Below are 23,327 nucleotides of genomic sequence, written 5' to 3'. Positions count from 1 at the left end.
GTGTGTGAATGGGTGAATGTGGAAATAGTGTCAAAGCGCTTTGAGTACCTTGAAGGTAGAAAAGCGCTATACAAGTATAACCCATTTATCATTTAACATGAATATTCATGAGGAGCATAATAAGTTACCATGAATATTCATGCAGATCATAGTAAGTGAACATGAATATTCAGGGGGAGTAATAGCTAAACATGAATATCCATGAGGATCACAATAAGTTAACATAAATATTCATGAGGGGCATAATAAGTTACCATGAATATTCATGCAGATCATAATAAGTGAACATGAATATTCATGAAGACCATAATAAGCGAACGTGAATATAATGGCAAACACAACAATAATAAGTGAACATGAATATTCATGAGGATAATAATAAGTGTGCATGAATATTCATGAGGATAATAAGTCAATATGAATATTCATGAGGATCATAATAAGTGAACATTAATATTCATGAGGATCATAAGTAAAATAAATATTCATGAGGTCATACTACATGAATTTCCGTGAGCATCATAAGTGAACACAAATATCCATGAGCATCATAATAAGTGAACATGAATATTCATGAAGACCATAATAAGCAAACATGAATATTCATGAGGTCATACTACATGAATATTCATGAGCATCATAATAAGTTAACACTAATATTCATGAGGATAATAAGTGTGCATGAATATTCATGAGGATCATAATAAGTGTGCATGAATATTCATGAGCATCATAATAAGTGCGCATGAATATTCATGAGCATCATAATACATTAACACGAATATTCATGAGGATCGTAAGTAAAATGAATATTCATGAGGTCATACAACATGAATATTCATGAGCATCATAATAAGTGAACACGAATATTCATGAGCATCACAATAAGTGAACATGAATATTCATGAGGACCATAATAAGCGAACGTGAATATTAATGGAAATATAACAATAACAAGTGAACATGAATATTCATGAGGATCATAGTGTGCATGAATATTCATGAGGATAATAAGTGAACATGAGGATCCTAATAAGTGTGCATGAATATTCATGAGGATAATAAGTGAACATGAATATTCATGAGGATCATAATAAGTGTGCATGTATATTCATGAGGATAATAATAAGTGAACATGAATATTCATGAGGATCGTAATAAGTGAACACAAATATTCATGAGGATCATAAGTAAAATGAATATTCATGAGGTCATACTACATGAATATTCATGGGCATCATAATAAGTGAACACGAATATTCATGAGCATCATAATAAATGAACATGAATATTCATGAGGATCATAAGTAAAATGAATATTCATGAGGTCACACTACATGAATATTCATGAGGCTCATAATAATAATAATAATAACTGGCCATGAATATTCATGAGGATCATAATAACTGACCATGAATATTCATGAGGATCATAATAAGTGAACATGAATATTCATATGGAACCAAAGTCTTACCTGTTTGTGTTCCAGGAGGAGGGTCAGTATTAAAGGTAACACCATTCTTCTGTCAGGCACACAATGAGACACATTTCAATCATTGTACTGCAGTACTTTTACTAAGTTGAAAAGTACTGTAGTACCTCCAGTACAAAGTACTGTAATACCACTAGTATAAAATAGTATAAAAGTACTGTAGTACCTCCAGTACAAAGTAGTATAAAAGTACTGTAAAACCATTAGTATAAAAGTACTGTAATACCACTAGTATAAAAGTACTGTAACACCACTAGTATAAAATAATATAAAAGTACTGTAATACCACTAGTATAAAAGTATTGTAATACTACTAGTATAAAATAGTATAAAAGTACTGTAGTACCTCCAGTACAAATTAGTATTAAAGTACTGTAATACCACTAGTATAAAATAGTATAAAAGTACTGTAATACCACTAGTATAAAATAGAATAAAAGTACTGTAGTACCTCTAGTACAAAGTAGTAGAAAAGTACTGTAGTAGCTCTAGTATAAAAGTACTGTAAAAACCCTAGTATAAAATAGTAAAAAAGTACTGTAATACCATTAATATAAAATAGTAAAAAAGTACTGTAATACCACTAGTATAAAAGTACTGTAGTACCACTAGTATAAAAGTACTGTAATACCACTAGTATAAAATAGTATAAAAGTACTATAGTACCACTAGTATAAAATAGTATAAAAGTACTATAGTACCACTAGTATAAAAGTAGTGTAGTGCCTCCGGTGTAAAATAGTAGCAATGTAGTGTAGTACTGGTGTAGTACTGGTGTGGTACTGGTGTGGTACTGGTGTGGTACTGGTGTAGTACTGATGTAGTACTGGTGTAGTACCTGGAGTAGTACTGGTGTAGTACTGGTGTAGTACTGGTGTGGTACTGGTGTAGTACTGGTGTAGTACCTGGAGTAGCGCCTGCAGTCTAGAAGGTTCCCAGTCCCTCAAGTAGAAGAGACAGTCTCTGGGGTGATGAGCATGTAGTCCTGATACTGTGCACTCCTCCACTGCACACGTCTAGTACAAGTACACACTACTCTCAGTACAAGTACACAGTATTCTGAGTACACGTACACAGTACTCTGAGTACAAGGACACAGTATTCTGAGTACAAGAACACTACAAAACACTACCTTTTTGGGTGTAAAGTGATGTATTTCCTTGCCAACACTAAGTATTTCTATGTGTAGTACAGCATGAGTATTACTAGTCCAGTATGGTGATGAAGTAACGATGTCTTACTGTGTGGAAAGGGTTGTTGCAACCACTGCAGAATTGGTAGCGACACTGCGAGCAGCAGAAGTGCATGCAGCCTCCTTTGGACAAGGCGTACTGGAAGCGGCAGTTGGGACACGCTGAAACACAGTACAACATACCTAGTAGTACACACCACCTAGTAGTACACATCACAGTACAACATACCTGGTAGTACACACCACCTAGTAGTACACATCACAGTACAACATACCTAGTAGTACACACCACCTAGTAGTACACATCACAGTACAACATACCTAGTAGTACACACCACCTAGTAGTACACATCACAGTACAACATACCTAGTAGTACACACCACCTAGTAGTACACATCACAGTACAACATACCTGGTAGTACACACCACCTAGTAGTACACATCACAGTACAACATACCTAGTAGTACACACCACCTAGTAGTACACATCACAGTACAACATACCTAGTAGTACACACCACCTAGTAGTACACATCACAGTACAACATACCTAGTAGTACACACCACCTAGTAGTACACATCACAGTACAACATACCTAGTAGTACACACCACCTAGTAGTACACATCACAGTACAACATACCTAGTAGTACACACCACCTAGTAGTACACATCACAGTACAACATACCTAGTAGTACACACCACCTAGTAGTACACATTGCAACACAACACAGTACATCACCTAAAATTGGTTATAAAAGTTAGCATGCTAACATTAGCGCGGTAACAGTTGACATGTCACGTACCAAGTTAACGACTTGGGTAAACGGTTGCAAAATTAGCAAAAAAAAGTTAGCACGCTAACATTAGCATGCTAGCATGCTACCGTTAGCATGCTAACAGTTGACATATGTCACGCACCAAGTTAACGACTTGGGTAAACGGTTGCAAAATTAGCATAAAATAATTTAGCATTTTAATGTTAGCATGCTAAAATTAACGTGCTAACAGTTGCCATATGTCACGTAACAATTTAACGACCGGGGTAAACGGTTGCAAAATTAGCAAAAAAAAGTTAGCATTTTAATGTTAACATGCTAGCATGCTAACGTAAGCGTGCTAAGAGTTGACATATGTCACGTACCAAGTTAACGACTGGGGTAAACAGTTGCAAAATTAGCACAAAAAAAAAGTTAACATTTTAATGTTAGCATGCTAACGTTAGCGTGCTAACAGTTAACATATGTCACGTACCAAGTTAACGACTGGTGTAAACGGTTGCAAAATTAGCAAAAAAAAGTTAGCATTTTAATGTTAACATGCTAGCATGCTAACAGTTGCCATATGTCACGTAACAATTTAACGACTGGGGTAAACGGTTGCAAAATTAGCACAAAAAAAAGTGAACATTTTAATGTAAGCATGCTAACATAAGCGTGCTAACAGTTGCCCTATGTCACGTACCAATTTAACGACCGGGGTAAACGGTTGCAAAATTAGCAAAAAAAAAGTTGGCATTTTAATGTTAGCATGCTAGCATGCTAACAGTTAACATATGTCACGTACCAAGTTAACGACTGGGGTAAACGGTTGCAAAATTACCAATAAAAAAGGTAACATTTTAATGTTAACATGCTAGCATGCTAACGTTAGCGTGCTAACAGTTAACATATGTCACGTACCAATTTAATGACTGGGGTAAACGGTTGCAAAATTAGCAAAAAAAAAAGTTAACATTTTAATGTTAGCATTCTAGCATACTAACGTTAGCGTGCTAACAGTTGCCATATGTCACGTACCAATTTAACGACTGGGGTAAACGGTTGCAAAATTACAAAAAAAAAAGTTAACATTTTAATGTTAACATGCTAGCATGCTAACAGTTAACATATGTCACGTACCAAGTTAACGACTGGGGTAAACGGTTGCAAAATTAGCAAAAAAAAGTTAGCATTTTAATGTTAACATGCTAGCATGCTAACAGTTAACATATGTCACGTACCAAGTTAACGACTGGGGTAAACGGTTGCAAAATTACCAATAAAAAAGGTAACATTTTAATGTTAACATGCTAGCATGCTAACGTTAGCGTGCTAACAGTCAACATATGTCACGTACCAATTTAATGACTGGGGTAAACGGTTGCAAAATTCCCCCCAAAAAAGTTAACATTTTAATGTTAGCATGCTAGCATACTAACATTAGCGTGCTAACAGTTGACATATGTCACGTACCAAGTTAACGACTGGGGTAAACGGTTGCAAAATTAGCAAAAAAAAGTTAGCATTTTAATGTTAACATGCTAGCATGCTAACAGTTAACATATGTCACGTACCAAGTTAACGACTGGGGTAAACGGTTGCAAAATTACCAATAAAAAAGGTAACATTTTAATGTTAACATGCTAGCATGCTAACGTTAGCGTGCTAACAGTTAACATATGTCACGTACCAATTTAATGACTGGGGTAAACGGTTGCAAAATTAGCAAAAAAAAAAGTTAACATTTTAATGTTAGCATTCTAGCATACTAACGTTAGCGTGCTAACAGTTGCCATATGTCACGTACCAATTTAACGACTGGGGTAAACGGTTGCAAAATTACAAAAAAAAAAGTTAACATTTTAATGTTAACATGCTAGCATGCTAACGTAAGCGTGCTAACAGTTGCCATATGTCACGTAACAACTTAACGACTGGGGTAAACGGTTTCAAAATTAGCAAAAAAAAAAAGTTAACATTTTAATGTTAGCATGCTAGCATGCTAACGTAAGCGTGCTAACAGTTGCCATATGTCACGTAACAATTTAACGACTGGGGTAAACGGTTGCAAAATTAGCAAAAAAAAAAGTTAACATTTTAATGTTAGCATGCTAGCATGCTAACGTAAGCGTGCTAACAGTTGCCATATGTCACGTAACAATTTAACGACTGGGGTAAACGGTTGCAAAATTCCAAAAAAAAATATTAACATTTTAATGTTAGCATGCTAATGTTAGCGTGCTAACAGTTGCCATATGTCACGTACCAATTTAACGACTGGGGTAAACGGTTGCAAAATTAGCAAAAAAAAAAGTTAACATTTTAATGTTAGCATGCTAGCATGCTAACGTAAGCGTGCTAACAGTTGCCATATGTCACGTACCAATTTAACGACTGGGGTAAACGGTTGCAAAATTACAAAAAAAAAAGTTAACATTTTAATGTTAGCATGCTAGCATACTAACATTAGCGTGCTAACAGTTGACATATGTCACGTACCAAGTTAACGACTGGGGAAACGGTTGCAAAATTAGCAAAAAAAAAAAGTTAACATTTTAATGTTAGCATGCTAGCATGCTAACGTAAGCGTGCTAACAGTTGCCATTAGTCACGTACCAATTTAACGACTGGGGTAAACGGTTGCAAAATTAGCAAAAAAAAAAGTTAGCATTTTAATGTTAGCATGCTAAGGTAAGCGTGCTAACAGTTGATATATGTCACGTACCAATTTAACAACAAGGGTAAACGGTTGCAAAATTAGCAAAAAAAAAGTTAGCATTTTAATGTTAGCATGCTAGCATGCTAACATTAGCATGCTAACAGTTAACATATGTCATGTACCAAGTTAACGACTGGGGTAAACGGTTGCAAAATTACAAAAAAAAAGTTAACATTTTAATGTTAACATGCTAGCATGCTAACGTAAGCGTGCTAACAGTTGCCATTAGTCACGTACCAATTTAACGACTGGGGTAAACGGTTGCAAAATTAGCAAAAAAAAAAGTTAGCATTTTAATGTTAGCATGCTAAGGTAAGCGTGCTAACAGTTGATATATGTCACGTACCAATTTAACAACAAGGGTAAACGGTTGCAAAATTAGCAAAAAAAAAGTTAGCATTTTAATGTTAGCATGCTAGCATGCTAACATTAGCATGCTAACAGTTAACATATGTCATGTACCAAGTTAACGACTGGGGTAAACGGTTGCAAAATTACAAAAAAAAAAGTTAACATTTTAATGTTAACATGCTAGCATGCTAACGTTAGCGTGCTAACAGTTAACATATGTCACGTACCAATTTAATGACTGGGGTAAACGGTTGCAAAATTAGCAAAAAAAAAAGTTAACATTTTAATGTTAGCATTCTAGCATACTAACGTTAGCGTGCTAACAGTTGCCATATGTCACGTACCAATTTAACGACTGGGGTAAACGGTTGCAAAATTACAAAAAAAAAAGTTAACATTTTAATGTTAACATGCTAGCATGCTAACGTAAGCGTGCTAACAGTTGCCATATGTCACGTAACAACTTAACGACTGGGGTAAACGGTTTCAAAATTAGCAAAAAAAAAAAGTTAACATTTTAATGTTAGCATGCTAGCATGCTAACGTAAGCGTGCTAACAGTTGCCATATGTCACGTAACAATTTAACGACTGGGGTAAACGGTTGCAAAATTAGCAAAAAAAAAGTTAACATTTTAATGTTAGCATGCTAGCATGCTAACGTATGCGTGCTAACAGTTGCCATATGTCACGTACCAATTTAACGACTGGGGTAAACGGTTGCAAAATTCCAAAAAAAAAAGTTAACATTTTAATGTTAGCATGCTAATATTAGCGTGCTAACAGTTGCCATATGTCACGTACCAATTTAACGACTGGGGTAAACGGTTGCAAAATTAGCAAAAAAAAAAGTTAACATTTTAATGTCAGCATGCTAGCATGCTAACGTAAGCGTGCTAACAGTTGCCATATGTCACGTACCAATTTAACGACTGGGGTAAACGGTTGCAAAATTACAAAAAAAAAAGTTAACATTTTAATGTTAGCATGCTAGCATACTAACATTAGCGTGCTAACAGTTGACATATGTCACGTACCAAGTTAACGACTGGGGAAACGGTTGCAAAATTAGCACAAAAAAAAAGTTAACATTTTAATGTTAGCATGCTAGCATGCTAACGTAAGCGTGCTAACAGTTGCCATTAGTCACGTACCAATTTAACGACTGGGGTAAACGGTTGCAAAATTAGCAAAAAAAAAAGTTAGCATTTTAATGTTAACATGCTAGCATGCTAACGTAAGCGTGCTAACAGTTGCCATATGTCACGTACCAATTTAACGACTGGGGTAAACGGTTGCAAAATTACAAAAAAAAAAGTTAACATTTTAATGTTAACATGCTAGCATGCTAACGTAAGCGTGCTAACAGTTGCCATATGTCACGTAACAACTTAACGACAGGGGTAAACGGTTGCAAAATTAGCAAAAAAAAGTTAGCATTTTAATGTTAACATGCTAGCATGCTAACGTAAGCGTGCTAACAGTTGACATATGTCACGTACCAAGTTAACGACTGGGGTAAACGGTTGCAAAATTAGCAAAAAAAAGTTAGCATTTTAATGTTAACATGCTAGCATGCTAACAGTTGCCATATGTCACGTAACAATTTAACGACTGGGGAAACGGTTGCAAAATTAGCAAAAAAAAAAGTTAACATTTTAATGTTAGCATGCTGGCATGCTAACGTAAGCGTGCTAACAGTTGCCATATGTCACGTACCAATTTAACGACTGGGGTAAACGGTTGCAAAATTCCCCCCAAAAAAGTTAACATTTTAATGTTAGCATGCTAGCATACTAACATTAGCGTGCTAACAGTTGACATATGTCACGTACCAAGTTAACGACTGGGGTAAACGGTTGCAAAATTAGCAAAAAAAAGTTAGCATTTTAATGTTAACATGCTAGCATGCTAACAGTTGCCATATGTCACGTAACAATTTAACGACTGGGGAAACGGTTGCAAAATTAGCAAAAAAAAAAGTTAACATTTTAATGTTAGCACGCTAACGTTAGTGTGCTAACAGTTAACATATGTCACGTACCAAGTTAACGACTGGGGTAAACGGTTGCAAAATTAGCAAAAAAAAGTTAGCATTTTAATGTTAACATGCTAGCATGCTAACAGTTGCCATATGTCACGTAACAATTTAACGACTGGGGAAACGGTTGCAAAATTAGCAAAAAAAAAAGTTAACATTTTAATGTTAGCATGCTGGCATGCTAACGTAAGCGTGCTAACAGTTGCCATATGTCACGTACCAATTTAACGACTGGGGTAAACGGTTGCAAAATTCCCCCCAAAAAAGTTAACATTTTAATGTTAGCATGCTAGCATACTAACATTAGCGTGCTAACAGTTGACATATGTCACGTACCAAGTTAACGACTGGGGTAAACGGTTGCAAAATTAGCAAAAAAAAAAGTTAACATTTTAATGTTAGCATGCTAATGTTAGCGTGCTAACAGTTAACATATGTCACGTACCAATTTAACGACTGGGGAAACGGTTGCAAAATTAGCAAAAAAAAAAGTTAACATTTTAATGTTAGCATGCTAGCATGCTAACGTAAGCGTGCTAACAGTTGCCATATGTCACGTACCAATTTAACGACTGGGGTAAACGGTTGCAAAATTAGCACAAAAAAATTTGGGGCCTTTAACAGTCACCACCATGGGTCCCTGGGGCCTTTAACAGTCACCACCATGGAGGGGAAACCTAATCCTTTTGAAAATGAAAACTATCATTTGTTTCAGTATTCTTAGCTTAGCCGTTAGCATGGCTTCTTGTGTCCTCTTACAGAGGTGAGTGTGGCATGTTTTGCCAGCCCTCGTACTCCGGTGATAACACTACTTGTAGTTAATGACATCCAGAGTGACTCACTGATGCCGTTGTCTCGCAAGTAGCCTGCCAGACCTTGCTTCTGGTACTCTGGGTCGTTCTCTCTCTTCCACCACTGGTACTGCTCACACGACAATCCTGCATGCTGGGACTCCCACTATATATACATATAAACACACACACTGTGTGAAATAAGGATCTAAATAAGGACTTCTTCATGACACCGTCATTTTTGCGCGGCTGTTTACGACCCCCCGTCCCTTTGGAAACAGCAGTTGCCATGTAATCAGGGAAAGTCCGAATAAAAGAGGCGTACAATCTTTCGTCAGAGCGTGGTGAGACACTGTGCAGGGGTACAGGTCTACGCGTTTCTCCTCAATTGAGCCAAATTGAATTATGTCTCTGTTTAATTCCTTGCTTCTTGTCTTGTTTAATAGATGTCATCGATGTTTGAACCCAACAGTCAATGTTCATAAAATAATAATGGATCAAAATCAATGTTGTGAATTATTAAACTATTTAAGGCTTCAATTACTAAACATCAAATATTTAGTTTTGGGGTTTTTGTGATTTCTGATGGTTTGTGAGGGCACCAAAGGGACTTGTGTGGGGGCTTGTCAACTCCTGCTTTGCTGGATTGTGCCAAGGACTACTCACGGGCTTCTTGCAGTGGGCACAGAAAGTGTTGCGACACTGGAAGCAGGTGACTTTCAGCTGGTCTCCATCGTAGATGAAGCCGTAGGAACACTGGGGGAGGAGAGGAGAAGGTGATGCGGTGACATGGTAGTGCGTGTGAGGGACTACAACCACCACCACCTACGTGACAGCACCACAGGAACTTGGGGTCTTTGATGAGAGCTTGTTCTGTCAGCTTCTTGTGGAAAAGCTCGTAGACTTCTGGCTCCAAACATTCTCTCAGCTGGAACGTTAGCAACAACACACACAGTCTTCAAGCACCGTCAATAGCGTATGATGGTAGTTGTTGCAGAAAAGGCTTTACCAAACATGTCAATGGGATAGTCAATGTATGTTAGCGTCGAGCTATTTTGGAAAAGTGGAGCCTTAATTACGTCGGAGCGTTTTTCTTTTTTTGTACTTCTAATCAGCACATTTGGAAGTGTCGAGAATTCGCCATGTAAAATCGCTAATGCTAATCGGTAGCATGTCAATGGGAAAGTCCATGTATGTTAGCGTCGAGCTATTTTGGAAAAGTGGAGTCTTAAATTACGTCGGAGCGTTTTTTTTTTTATACTTCTATCAGCACATTTGGAGGTATCGAGAATTCGCCATGTAAAATCGCTAATGCTAATCGGTAGCATGTCAATGGGAAAGTCCATGTATGTTAGCGTCGAGCTATTTTGGAAAAGTGGAGTCTTAAATTACGTCGGAGCGTTGTTTTTTTTATACTTCTATCAGCACATTTGGAGGTGTCGAGAATTCGCCATGTAAAATCGCTAATGCTAATCGGTAGCATGTCAATGGGAAAGTCCATGTATGTTAGCGTCGAGCTATTTTGGAAAAGTGGAGTTTTAAATTACGTCGGAGTGTTGTTTTTTTTATACTTCTATCAGCACATTTGGAGGTATCGAGAATTCGCCATGTAAAATCGCTAATGCTAATCGGTAGCATGTCAATGGGAAAATCCATGTATGTTAGCGTCGAGCTATTTTGGAAAAGTGGAACCTTAATTATGTCTGAGCGTTTTTTTGTTTTATACTTCTAATCAGCACATTTGGAAGTGTCGAGAATTCGCCATGTAAATTCGCTAATGGTAATCGGTAGCATGTCAAAGGGAAAGTCCATGTATGTTAGCATCAAGGTATTTTGGAAAAGTGGAGCCTTAATTACGTCAGAGCATTTTTTGTTTTTTTTATACTTCTAATCAGCACATTTGGAGGTGTCGAGAATTCGCCGTGTAAAATCGCTAATGCTAATCGGTAGCATGTCAATGGGAAAGTCCATGTATGTTAGCGTCGAGCTATTTTGGAAAAGTGGAGCCTTATTTATGTCGGAGTGTTTTTTTTATACTTCTAATCAGCACATTTGGAGGTGTCGAGAATTCGGCATGTAAAATCGCTAATGCTAATCGGTAGCATTTCAATGGGAAAGTCAATGTATGTTATCTTCAAGCTATTTTGGAAAAGTGGAGCCTTAATTACGTCGGAGCGTTTTTCTTTTTTTATACTTCTAATCAGCACATTTGGAGGTATTGAGAATTCGCCATGTAAAATCGCTAATGCTAATCGGTAGCATGTCAATGGGAAAGTCCATGTATGTTAGCGTCGAGCTATTTTGGAAAAGTGGAGTCTTAAATTACGTCGGAGCGTTTTTTTTTTATACTTCTATCAGCACATTTGGAGGTATCGAGAATTCGGCATGTAAAATCGCTAATGCTAATCGGTAGCATGTCAATGGGAAAATCCATGTATGTTAGCGTCGAGCTATTTTGGAAAAGTGGAACCTTAATTATGTCGGAGCGTTTTTTTGTTTTATACTTCTAATCAGCACATTTGGAAGTGTCGAAAATTCGCCATGTAAATTCGCTAATGGTAATCGGTAGCATGTCAAAGGGAAAGTCCATGTATGTTAGCATCAAGGTATTTTGGAAAAGTGGAGCCTTAATTACGTCGGAGCATTTTTTGTTTTTTTTATACTTCTAATCAGCACATTTGGAGGTGTCGAGAATTCGCCATGTAAAATCACTAATGCTAATCGGTAGCATGTCAATGGGAAAGTCCATGTATGTTAGCGTCGAGCTATTTTGGAAAAGTGGAGCCTTAATTACGTCGGAGCGTTTTTTGTTTTTTTTTTAATACTTCTAATCAGCACATTTGGAGGTGTCGAGAATTCGCCATGTAAAATCGTTAATGCTAATCGGTAGCATGTCAATGGGAAAGTCAATGTATGTTAGCGTAGAGCTATTTTGGAAAAGTGGAGCCTTAATTACGTCGGAGCGTTTTTTTTTTTTTATACTTCTAATCAGCACATTTGGAGGTGTCGAGAATTCGCCGTGTAAAATCGCTAATGCTAATCGGTAGCATGTCAATGGGAAAGTCAATGTATGTTAGCGTCGAGCTATTTTGGAAAAGTGGAGCCTTAATTACGTTGGAGCGTTTTTTTATTTTTATACTTCTAATCAGCACATTTGGAGGTATCGAGAATTCACCATGTAAAATCGCTAATGCTAATCGGTAGCATGTCAATGGGAAAGTCAATGTATGTTAGCGTCGAGCTATTTTGGAAAAGTGGAGCCTTATTTATGTCGGAGTGTTTTTTTTATACTTCTAATCAGCACATTTGGAGGTGTCGAGAATTCGGCATGTAAAATCGCTAATGCTAATCGGTAGCATGTCAATGGGAAAGTCAATGTATGTTAGCGTCAAGCTATTTTGGAAAAGTGGAGCCTTAATTACGTCGGAGCGTTTTTCTTTTTTTATACTTCTAATCAGCACATTTGGAGGTATCGAGAATTCGCCATGTAAAATCGCTAATGCTAATCGGTAGCATGTCAATGGGAAAGTCAATGTATGTTAGTGTCGAGCTATTTTGGAAAAGTGGAGCCTTAATTACGTCGGAGCGTTTTTTTGTTTTATACTTCTAATCAGCACATTTGGAAGTGTCGAGAATTCGCCATGTAAAATCACTAATGCTAATCGGTAGCATGTCAATGGGAAAGTCAATGTATGTTAGCGTCGAGCTATTTTGGAAAAGTGGAGCCTTATTTATGTCGGAGTGTTTTTTTTATACTTCTAATCAGCACATTTGGAGGTGTCGAGAATTCGGCATGTAAAATCGCTAATGCTAATCGGTAGCATGTCAATGGGAAAGTCAATGTATGTTAGCGTCAAGCTATTTTGGAAAAGTGGAGCCTTAATTACGTCGGAGCGTTTTTCTTTTTTTATACTTCTAATCAGCACATTTGGAGGTATCGAGAATTCGCCATGTAAAATCGCTAATGCTAATCGGTAGCATGTCAATGGGAAAGTCAATGTATGTTAGTGTCGAGCTATTTTGGAAAAGTGGAGCCTTAATTACGTCGGAGCGTTTTTTGTTTTATACTTCTAATCAGCACATTTGGAGGTGTCGAGAATTCGCCATGTAAAATCGCTAATGCTAATCGGTAGCATGTCAGCGTATGTTAGCGTTGAGCTATTTTGGAAAAGTGGAGCCTTAATTATGTCGTAGCGTTTTTCTTTTTTTATACTTCTAATCAGCACATTTGGAGGTGTCGAGAAGTCGCCATGTAAAATCGCTAATGCTAATCGGTAGCATGTCAATGGGAAAGTCAATGTATGTTAGCGTCAAGCTATTTTGGAAAAGTGGAGCCTTAATTACGTCGGAGCATTTTTCTTTTTTTATACTTCTAATTAGCACATTTGGAGGTATCGAGAATTCGCCATGTAAAATCGCTAATGCTAATCGGTAGCATGTCAATGGAAAAGTCAATGTATGTTAGCGTCGAGCTATTTAGGAAAAGTGGAGCCTTAATTACGTCGGAGTGTTTTTTGTTTTATACTTCTAATCAGCACATTTGGAGGTGTCGAGAATTCGCCATGTAAAATCGCTAATGGTAATCGGTAGCATGTCAATGGGAAAGTCAATGTATGTTAGCGTCGAGCTATTTTGGAAAAGTGGAGCCTTAATTACGTCGGAGCGTTTTTTTTTTTTTTCACACTTCTAATCAGCACATTTGGAGGTATCGAGAATTCGCCATGTAAAATCGCTAATGCTAATCGGTAGCATGTCAATGGGAAAGTCAATGTATGTTAGCGTCAAGCTATTTTGGAAAAGTGGAGCCTTAATTACGTCGGAGCGTTTTTCTTTTTTTATACTTCTAATCAGCACATTTGGAGGTATCGAGAATTCGCCATGTAAAATCGCTAATGCTAATCGGTAGCATGTCAATGGAAAAGTCAATGTATGTTAGCGTCGAGCTATTTTGGAAAAGTGGAGCCTTAATTACGTCGGAGTGTTTTTTTTATACTTCTAATCAGCACATTTGGAGGTGTCGAGAATTCGCCATGTAAAATCGCTAATGCTAATCGGTAGCATGTCAATGGGAAAGTCAATGTATGTTAGCATCGAGCTATTTTGGAAAAGTGGAGCCTTAAGTACGTCGGAGCGTTTTTTGTTTTTTTTATACTTCTAATCAGCACATTTGGAAGTGTCGAGAATTCGCCATGTAAAATCGCTAATGCTAATCGGTAGCATGTCAATGGGAAAGTCAATGTATGTTAGCGTCGAGCTATTTTGGAAAAGTGGAGCCTTATTTATGTCGGAGTGTTTTTTTATACTTCTAATCAGCACATTTGGAGGTGTCGAGAATTCGCCATGTAAAATCGCTAATGCTAATTGGTAGCATGTCAATGGGAAAGTCAATGTATGTTAGCATCGAGCTATTTTGGAAAAGTGGAGCCTTAATTACGTCGGAGCGTTTTTTGTTTTTTTTATACTTCTAATCAGCACATTTGGAAGTGTTGAGAATTCGCCATGTAAAATCGCTAATGCTAATCGGTAGCATGTCAATGGGAAAGTCAATGTATGTTAGCGTCGAGCTATTTTGGAAAAGTGGAGACTTAATTACGTCGGAGAGGTTGTTTTTTTTATACTTCTAATCAGCACATTTGGAAGTGTCGAGAATTCGCCATGTAAAATCGCTAATGCTAATCGGTAGCATGTCAATGGGAAAGTCAATGTATGTTAGCGTCAAGCTATTTTGGAAAAGTGGAGCCTTAATTTCGTCGGAGCGTTTTTCTTTTTTTATAGTTCTAATCAGCACATTTGGAGGTATCGAGAATTCGCCATGTAAAATCGCTAATGCTAATCGGTAGCATGTCAATGGGAAAGTCAATGTATGTTAGCGTCAAGCTATTTTGGAAAAGTGGAGCCTTAATTACGTCGGAGCGTTTTTTTTTTTTATACTTCTAATCAGCACATTTGGAGGTGTCGTGAATTCGCCATGTAAAATCGCTAATGCTAATCGGTAGCATGTCAATGGGAAAGTCAATGTATGTTAGCATCAAGCTATTTTGGAAAAGTGGAGCCTTAATTACGTCGGAGCGTTTTTGTTTTTTTTCACACTTCTAATCAGCACAATTGGAGGTATCGAGAATTCGCCATGTAAAATCGCTAATGCTAATCGGTAGCATGTCAATGGGAAAGTCCATGTATGTTAGCGTCGAGCTATTTTGGAAAAGTGGAGCCTTAAATTACGTCGGAGCGTTTTTTTTTTCTTCATACTTCTAATCAGCACATTTGGAGGTATCGAGAATTCGCCATGTAAAATCGCTAATGCTAATCGGTAGCATGTCAATGGGAAAGTCAATGTATGTTAGCGTCGAGCTATTTTGGAAAAGTGGAGCCTTATTTATGTCGGAGTGTTTTTTTTATACTTCTAATCAGCACATTTGGAGGTGTCGAGAATTCGGCATGTAAAATCGCTAATGCTAATCGGTAGCATGTCAATGGGAAAGTCAATGTATGTTAGCGTCAAGCTATTTTGGAAAAGTGGAGCCTTAATTACGTCGGAGCGTTTTTCTTTTTTTATACTTCTAATCAGCACATTTGGAGGTATCGAGAATTCGCCATGTAAAATCGCAAATGCTAATCGGTAGCATGTCAATGGGAAAGTCAATGTATGTTAGCGTCGAGCTATTTAGGAAAAGTGGAGCCTTAATTACGTCGGAGTGTTTTTTGTTTTATACTTCTAATCAGCACATTTGGAGGTGTCGAGAATTCGCCATGTAAAATCGCTAATGGTAATCGGTAGCATGTCAATGGGAAAGTCAATGTATGTTAGCGTCGAGCTATTTCGGAAAAGTGGAGCCTTAATTACGTCGGCGCGTTTTTTTTTTTTTTCACACTTCTAATCAGCACATTTGGAGGTATCGAGATTTCGCCATGTAAAATCGCTAATGCTAATCGGTAGCATGTCAATGGGAAAGTCAATGTATGTTAGCGTCAAGCTATTTTGGAAAAGTGGAGCCTTAATTACGTCGGAGCGTTTTTTGTTTTTTTTATACTTCTAATCAGCACATTTGGAAGTGTCGAGAATTCGCCATGTAAAATCGCTAATGCTAATCGGTAGCATGTCAATGGGAAAGTCAATGTATGTTAGCGTCAAGCTATTTTGGAAAAGTGGAGCCTTAATTACGTCGGAGCGTTTTTTTTTTTTATACTTCTAATCAGCACATTTGGAGGTGTCGTGAATTCGCCATGTAAAATCGCTAATGCTAATCGGTAGCATGTCAATGGGAAAGTCAATGTATGTTAGCATCAAGCTATTTTGGAAAAGTGGAGCCTTAATTACGTCGGAGCGTTTTTGTTTTTTTTCACACTTCTAATCAGCACAATTGGAGGTATCGAGAATTCGCCATGTAAAATCGCTAATGCTAATCGGTAGCATGTCAATGGGAAAGTCCATGTATGTTAGCGTCGAGCTATTTTGGAAAAGTGGAGCCTTAAATTACGTTGGAGCGTTTTTTTTTTTTTCATACTTCTAATCAGCACATTTGGAGGTATCGAGAATTCACCATGTAAAATCGCTAATGCTAATCGGTAGCATGTCAATGGGAAAGTCAATGTATGTTAGCGTCGAGCTATTTTGGAAAAGTGGAGCCTTATTTATGTCGGAGTGTTTTTTTTATACTTCTAATCAGCACATTTGGAGGTGTCGAGAATTCGGCATGTAAAATCGCTAATGCTAATCGGTAGCATGTCAATGGGAAAGTCAATGTATGTTAGCGTCAAGCTATTTTGGAAAAGTGGAGCCTTAATTACGTCTGAGCGTTTTTCTTTTTTTATACTTCTAATCAGCACATTTGGAGGTATCGAGAATTCGCCATGTAAAATCGCTAATGCTAATCGGTAGCATGTCAATGGAAAAGTCAATGTATGTTAGCGTCGAGCTATTTAGGAAAAGTGGAGCCTTAATTACGTCGGAGTGTTTTTTGTTTTATACTTCTAATCAGCACATTTGGAGGTGTCGAGAATTCGCCATGTAAAATCGCTAATGGTAATCGGTAGCATGTCAATGGGAAAGTCAATGTATGTTAGCGTCGAGCTATTTTGGAAAAGTGGAGCCTTAATTACGTCGGAGCGTTTTTTTTTTTTTTTCACACTTCTAATCAGCACATTTGGAGGTATCGAGAATTCGCCATGTAAAATCGCTAATGCTAATCGGTAGCATGTCAATGGGAAAGTCAATGTATGTTAGCGTCAAGCTATTTTGGAAAAGTGGAGCCTTAATTACGTCGGAGCGTTTTTCTTTTTTTATACTTCTAATCAGCACATTTGGAGGTATCGAGAATTCGCCATGTAAAATCGCTAATGCTAATCGGTAGCATGTCAATGGAAAAGTCAATGTATGTTAGCGTCGAGCTATTTTGGAAAAGTGGAGCCTTATTTATGTCGGAGTGTTTTTTTTATACTTCTAATCAGCACATTTGGAGGTGTCGAGAATTCGCCATGTAAAATCGCTAATGCTAATCGGTAGCATGTCAATGGGAAAGTCAATGTATGTTAGCATCGAGCTATTTTGGAAAAGTGGAGCCTTAATTACGTCGGAGCATTTTTTGTTTTTTTTATACTTCTAATCAGCACATTTGGAAGTGTCGAGAATTCGCCATGTAAAATCGCTAATGCTAATCGGTAGCATGTCAATGGGAAAGTCAATGTATGTTAGCGTCGAGCTATTTTGGAAAAGTGGAGCCTTAATTACGTCGGAGAGGTTTTTTTTTTTATACTTCTAATCAGCACATTTGGAAGTGTCGAGAATTCGCCATGTAAAATCGCTAATGCTAATAGGTAGCATGTCAATGGGAAAGTCCATGTATGTTAGCGTCGAGCTATTTTGGAAAAGTGTAGCCTTAATTACGTCGGAGTGTTTTTTTGTTTTATACTTCTAATCAGCACATTTGGAGGTGTCGAGAATTCGCCATGTAAAATCGCTAATGCTAATCGGTAGCATGTCAATGGGAAAGTCAATGTATGTTAGCGTCAAGCTATTTTGGAAAAGTGGAGCCTTAATTACGCCGGAGCGTTTTTTTTTTTTATACTTCTAATCAGCACATTTGGAGGTGTCGAGAATTCGCCATGTAAAATCGCTAATGCTAATCGGTAGCATGTCAATGGGAAAGTCAATGTATGTTAGCATCAAGCTATTTTGGAAAAGTGGAGCCTTAATTACGTCGAAGCGTTTTTTGTTTTTTTCACACTTCTAATCAGCACAATTGGAGGTATCGAGAATTCGCCATGTAAAATCGCTAATGCTAATCGGTAGCATGTCAATGGGAAAGTCCATGTATGTTAGCGTCGAGCTATTTTGGAAAAGTGGAGCCTTAAATTACGTCGGAGCGTTTTTTTTTTCTTCATACTTCTAATCAGCACATTTGGAGGTATCGAGAATTCGCCATGTAAAATCGCTAATGCTAATCGGTAGCATGTCAATGGGAAAGTCAATGTATGTTAGCGTCGAGCTATTTCGGAAAAGTGGAGCCTTATTTATGTCGGAGTGTTTTTTTTATACTTCTAATCAGCACATTTGGAGGTGTCGAGAATTCGGCATGTAAAATCGCTAATGCTAATCGGTAGCATGTCAATGGGAAAGTCAATGTATGTTAGCGTCAAGCTATTTTGGAAAAGTGGAGCCTTAATTACGTCGGAGCGTTTTTCTTTTTTTATACTTCTAATCAGCACATTTGGAGGTATCGAGAATTCGCCATGTAAAATCGCTAATGCTAATCGGTAGCATGTCAATGGGAAAGTCAATGTATGTTAGCGTCGAGCTATTTTGGAAAAGTGGAGCCTTAATTACGTCGGAGCGTTTTTTGTTTTATACTTCTAATCAGCACATTTGGAGGTGTCAAGAATTCGCCATGTAAAATCGCTAATGCTAATCGGTAGCATGTCAATGGGAAAGTCAATGTATGTTAGCGTCGAGCTATTTTGGAAAAGTGGAGCCTTAAATTACGTCGGAGCGTTTTTTTTTTCTTCATACTTCTAATCAGCACATTTGGAGGTATCGAGAATTCGCCATGTAAAATCGCTAATGCTAATCGGTAGCATGTCAATGGGAAAGTCAATGTATGTTAGCGTCGAGCTATTTCGGAAAAGTGGAGCCTTATTTATGTCGGAGTGTTTTTTTTATACTTCTAATCAGCACATTTGGAGGTGTCGAGAATTCGGCATGTAAAATCGCTAATGCTAATCGGTAGCATGTCAATGGGAAAGTCAATGTATGTTAGCGTCAAGCTATTTTGGAAAAGTGGAGCCTTAATTACGTCGGAGCGTTTTTCTTTTTTTATACTTCTAATCAGCACATTTGGAGGTATCGAGAATTCGCCATGTAAAATCGCTAATGCTAATCGGTAGCATGTCAATGGGAAAGTCAATGTATGTTAGCGTCGAGCTATTTTGGAAAAGTGGAGCCTTAATTACGTCGGAGCGTTTTTTGTTTTATACTTCTAATCAGCACATTTGGAGGTGTCAAGAATTCGCCATGTAAAATCGCTAATGCTAATCGGTAGCATGTCAATGGGAAAGTCAATGTATGTTAGCATCGAGCTATTTTGGAAAAGTGGAGTCTTAATTACGTCGGAGCGTTTTTTTGTTTTATACTTTTAATCAGCACATTTGGAGGTGTCGAGAATTCGCCATGTAAAATCGCTAATGCTAATCGGTAGCATGTCAATGGGAAAGTCAATGTATGTTAGCGCCAAGCTATTTTGGAAAAGTGGAGCCTTAATTACGTCGGAGCGTGTTTTTTTTTTATACTTTTAATCAGCACATTTGGAGGTGTCGAGAATTCGCCATGTAAAATCGCTAATGCTAATCGGTAGCATGTCAATGGGAAAGTCAATGTATGTTAGCGCCAAGCTATTTTGGAAAAGTGGAGCCTTAATTACGTCGGAGCGTTTTTTTGTTTTATACTTCTAATCAGCACATTTGGAGGTGTCGAGAATTCGCCATGTAAAATCGCTAATGCTATTTTGGAAAAGTGGAGCCTTAATTACGTCGGAGCGTTTTTTGTTTTATACTTTTAATCAGCACATTTGGAGGTGTCGAGAATTCGCCATGTAAAATCGCTAATGCTAATCGGTAGCATGTCAATGGGAAAGTCAATGTATGTTAGCGCCAAGCTATTTTGGAAAAGTGGAGCCTTAATTACGTCGGAGCGTTTTTTTGTTTTATACTTCTAATCAGCACATTTGGAAGTGTCGAGAATTCGCCATGTACAATTGCTAATGCTAATTGGTAGCAGTGGTGTATTCTGCTACACCACTGTGTTGTGTTCCTGCCTGGATGTCCAAGGTGGAGACTACAAAAAACGGGTGGTGTATGTCCAAGTGTTGTGTTCCTGCCTGGATGTCCAAGGTGGAGAAGTAGCTGTTGAGGTGTTCGGGGTCGTTGATGTCGGGCTCCCAGCAGACGGGACACACCATGTCTCGGATGTGTTTGTCCCTCACAGCGATGGTGAAGTGTTGCTGGAAACATCCGCAACAGACGGAGCACTGGCAGGACGTCAGGGACTGCATCTGAGCGGGACACCATGGCAAGACTTGTGAGGTGACCACACCCACATGAGGACTACTCTGCATGCTACCATCACAGGTGAGGTGACCACACCCACATGAGGACTACTCTGCATGCCACCATCACAGGTGAGGTGAGCACACCCACATGAGGACTACTCTGCATGCTACCATCACAGGTGAGGTGAGCACACCCACATGAAGACTACTCTGCATGCTACCATCACAGGTGAGTTGAGCACACCCACATGAGGACTACTCCCACACATACTTTGCTGTGGGGGAAGACGGAGAGGCAGATGGGACATTCCTTGGCCAGAACTCTCTTGATGAAGTCCCGGTCATGGGACTCTCTGACCGCCTGCACCACATCATCCAGGGCGTAGGGGGCGTTGTGCTCCAGGAGCAGGGACAGTGCCAGCTCACAGCGGCCCCAGCTAGGGAGGTCATACACGGCTAGCAGCCTGCGACATGTGCGCTGGAAGTAGATAGGCAAGTACTGCAAACATCTATACTATTATCATGTTGTACATAGTCCTCTACTTAATACAAGTACTGCAAACATCTATACTATCATCATGTTGTAGATAGTCCTCTACTTAATACAAGTACTGCAAACATCTATACTATCATCATGTTGTACATAGTCCTCTACTTAATACAAGTACTGCAAACATCTATACTATCATCATGTTGTACATAGTCCTCTACTTAATACAAGTACTGCAAACATCTATACTATCATGTTGTAGATAGTCCTCTACTTAACACAAGTACTGCAAACATCTATACTATCATGTTGTAGATAGTCCTCTACTTAACACAAGTACTGCAAACATCTATACTATCATGTTGTAGATAGTCCTCTACTTAGTACAACTACTGCGAACATCTATACTATCATGTTGTACATAGTCCTCTACTTAATACAAGTACTGCAAACATCTATACTATCATCATGTTGTAGATAGTCCTCTACTTACTACAAGTACTGCAAACATCTATACTATCATGTTGTAGATAGTCCTCTACTTAGTACAACTACTGCGAACATCTATACTATCATGTTGTACATAGTCCTCTACTTAATACAAGTACTGCAAACATCTATACTATCATCATGTTGTAGATAGTCCTCTACTTAATACAAGTACTGCACACATCTATACTATCATCATGTTGTAGATAGTCCTCTACTTAATACAAGTACTGCAAACATCTATACTATCATCATGTTGTAGATAGTCCTCTACTTAATACAAGTACTGCAAACATCTATACTATCATCATGTTGTAGATAGTCCTCTACTTAATACAAGTACTGCAAACATCTATACTATCATGTTGTAGATAGTCCTCTACTTAATACAAGTAATGCAAACATCTATACTATCATCATGTTGTAGATAGTCCTCTACTTACTAAAAGTACTGCAAACATCTATACTATCATGTTGTAGATAGTCCTCTACTTAGTACAACTACTGCGAACATCTATACTATCATGTTGTACATAGTCCTCTACTTAATACAAGTACTGCAAACATCTATACTATCATCATGTTGTAGATAGTCCTCTACTTAATACAAGTACTGCACACATCTATACTATCATCATGTTGTAGATAGTCCTCTACTTAATACAAGTACTGCAAACATCTATACTATCATCATGTTGTAGATAGTCCTCTACTTAATACAAGTACTGCACACATCTATACTATCATCATGTTGTAGATAGTCCTCTACTTAATACAAGTACTGCAAACATCTATACTATCATGTTGTAGATAGTCCTCTACTTAACACAAGTACTGCAAACATCTATACTATCATCATGTTGTAGATAGTCCTCTACTTAATACAAGTACTGCAAACATCTATACTATCATCATGTTGTAGATAGTCCTCTACTTAATACAAGTACTGCAAACATCTATACTATCATGTTGTAGATAGTCCTCTACTTAATACAAGTACTGCAAACATCTATACTATCATCATGTTGTAGATAGTCCTCTACTTAATACAAGTACTGCAAACATCTATACTATCATGTTGTAGATAGTCCTCTACTTAATACAAGTACTGCAAACATCTATACTATCATCATGTGTACCATCAGTTAGAGATAGTCCTGTATTTAATACAAGTACTACAAGTACTGCAAACATCAACACTGTCACCAATATTACTATCATGTGTACCCTCAGTTGTAGATAGTCCTGTATTTAATACAAGTACCACAAACATCAACACTGTCTCTAATATTACTATCATGTGTACCCTCAATTGTAGATAGTCCTAACATGGTATTATACAGTATGATATATATACTAGTATAAGTACAGAGTACTACATAGTATATGACATATATACTACTAGAAGTACTACATAGTATCTGCTTGTCAGGATAGTGGATGTCCAGTGGAGGTTCAGGC

The 23,327-nt window shown here is 37.8% G+C and overlaps 1 protein-coding gene across 5 annotated transcripts in view; it reads right to left on the bottom strand.

The window, feature by feature from the left end:
- Window positions 1-23,327, bottom strand: part of LOC133664786 (E3 ubiquitin-protein ligase RNF31-like) — an 80,267-nt gene that overhangs the window by 3,904 nt on the left and 53,036 nt on the right. For all 5 annotated transcript variants that reach the window (XM_062069691.1, XM_062069692.1, XM_062069693.1 and 2 more), the window contains 8 exons: window positions 21,159-21,365; window positions 20,717-20,890; window positions 10,177-10,275; window positions 10,014-10,103; window positions 9,399-9,513; window positions 2,735-2,847; window positions 2,399-2,509; window positions 1,476-1,524 (listed from right to left, as the gene is read on the bottom strand). In XM_062069691.1, the coding sequence (XP_061925675.1) occupies window positions 1,476-1,524; window positions 2,399-2,509; window positions 2,735-2,847; window positions 9,399-9,513; window positions 10,014-10,103; window positions 10,177-10,275; window positions 20,717-20,890; window positions 21,159-21,365 (958 nt within the window). The remainder of the gene's footprint in view (window positions 1-1,475; window positions 1,525-2,398; window positions 2,510-2,734; window positions 2,848-9,398; window positions 9,514-10,013; window positions 10,104-10,176; window positions 10,276-20,716; window positions 20,891-21,158; window positions 21,366-23,327) is intronic.

The sequence above is a fragment of the Entelurus aequoreus genome, linkage group LG14 (assembly GCF_033978785.1).
Source record: "Entelurus aequoreus isolate RoL-2023_Sb linkage group LG14, RoL_Eaeq_v1.1, whole genome shotgun sequence".
NCBI classification, from domain to species: Eukaryota; Metazoa; Chordata; class Actinopteri; order Syngnathiformes; family Syngnathidae; genus Entelurus; species Entelurus aequoreus.
The sequence above is the reverse complement of the archived record's forward strand: the minus strand, read 5'-3'. Positions and strand labels throughout refer to the sequence as shown.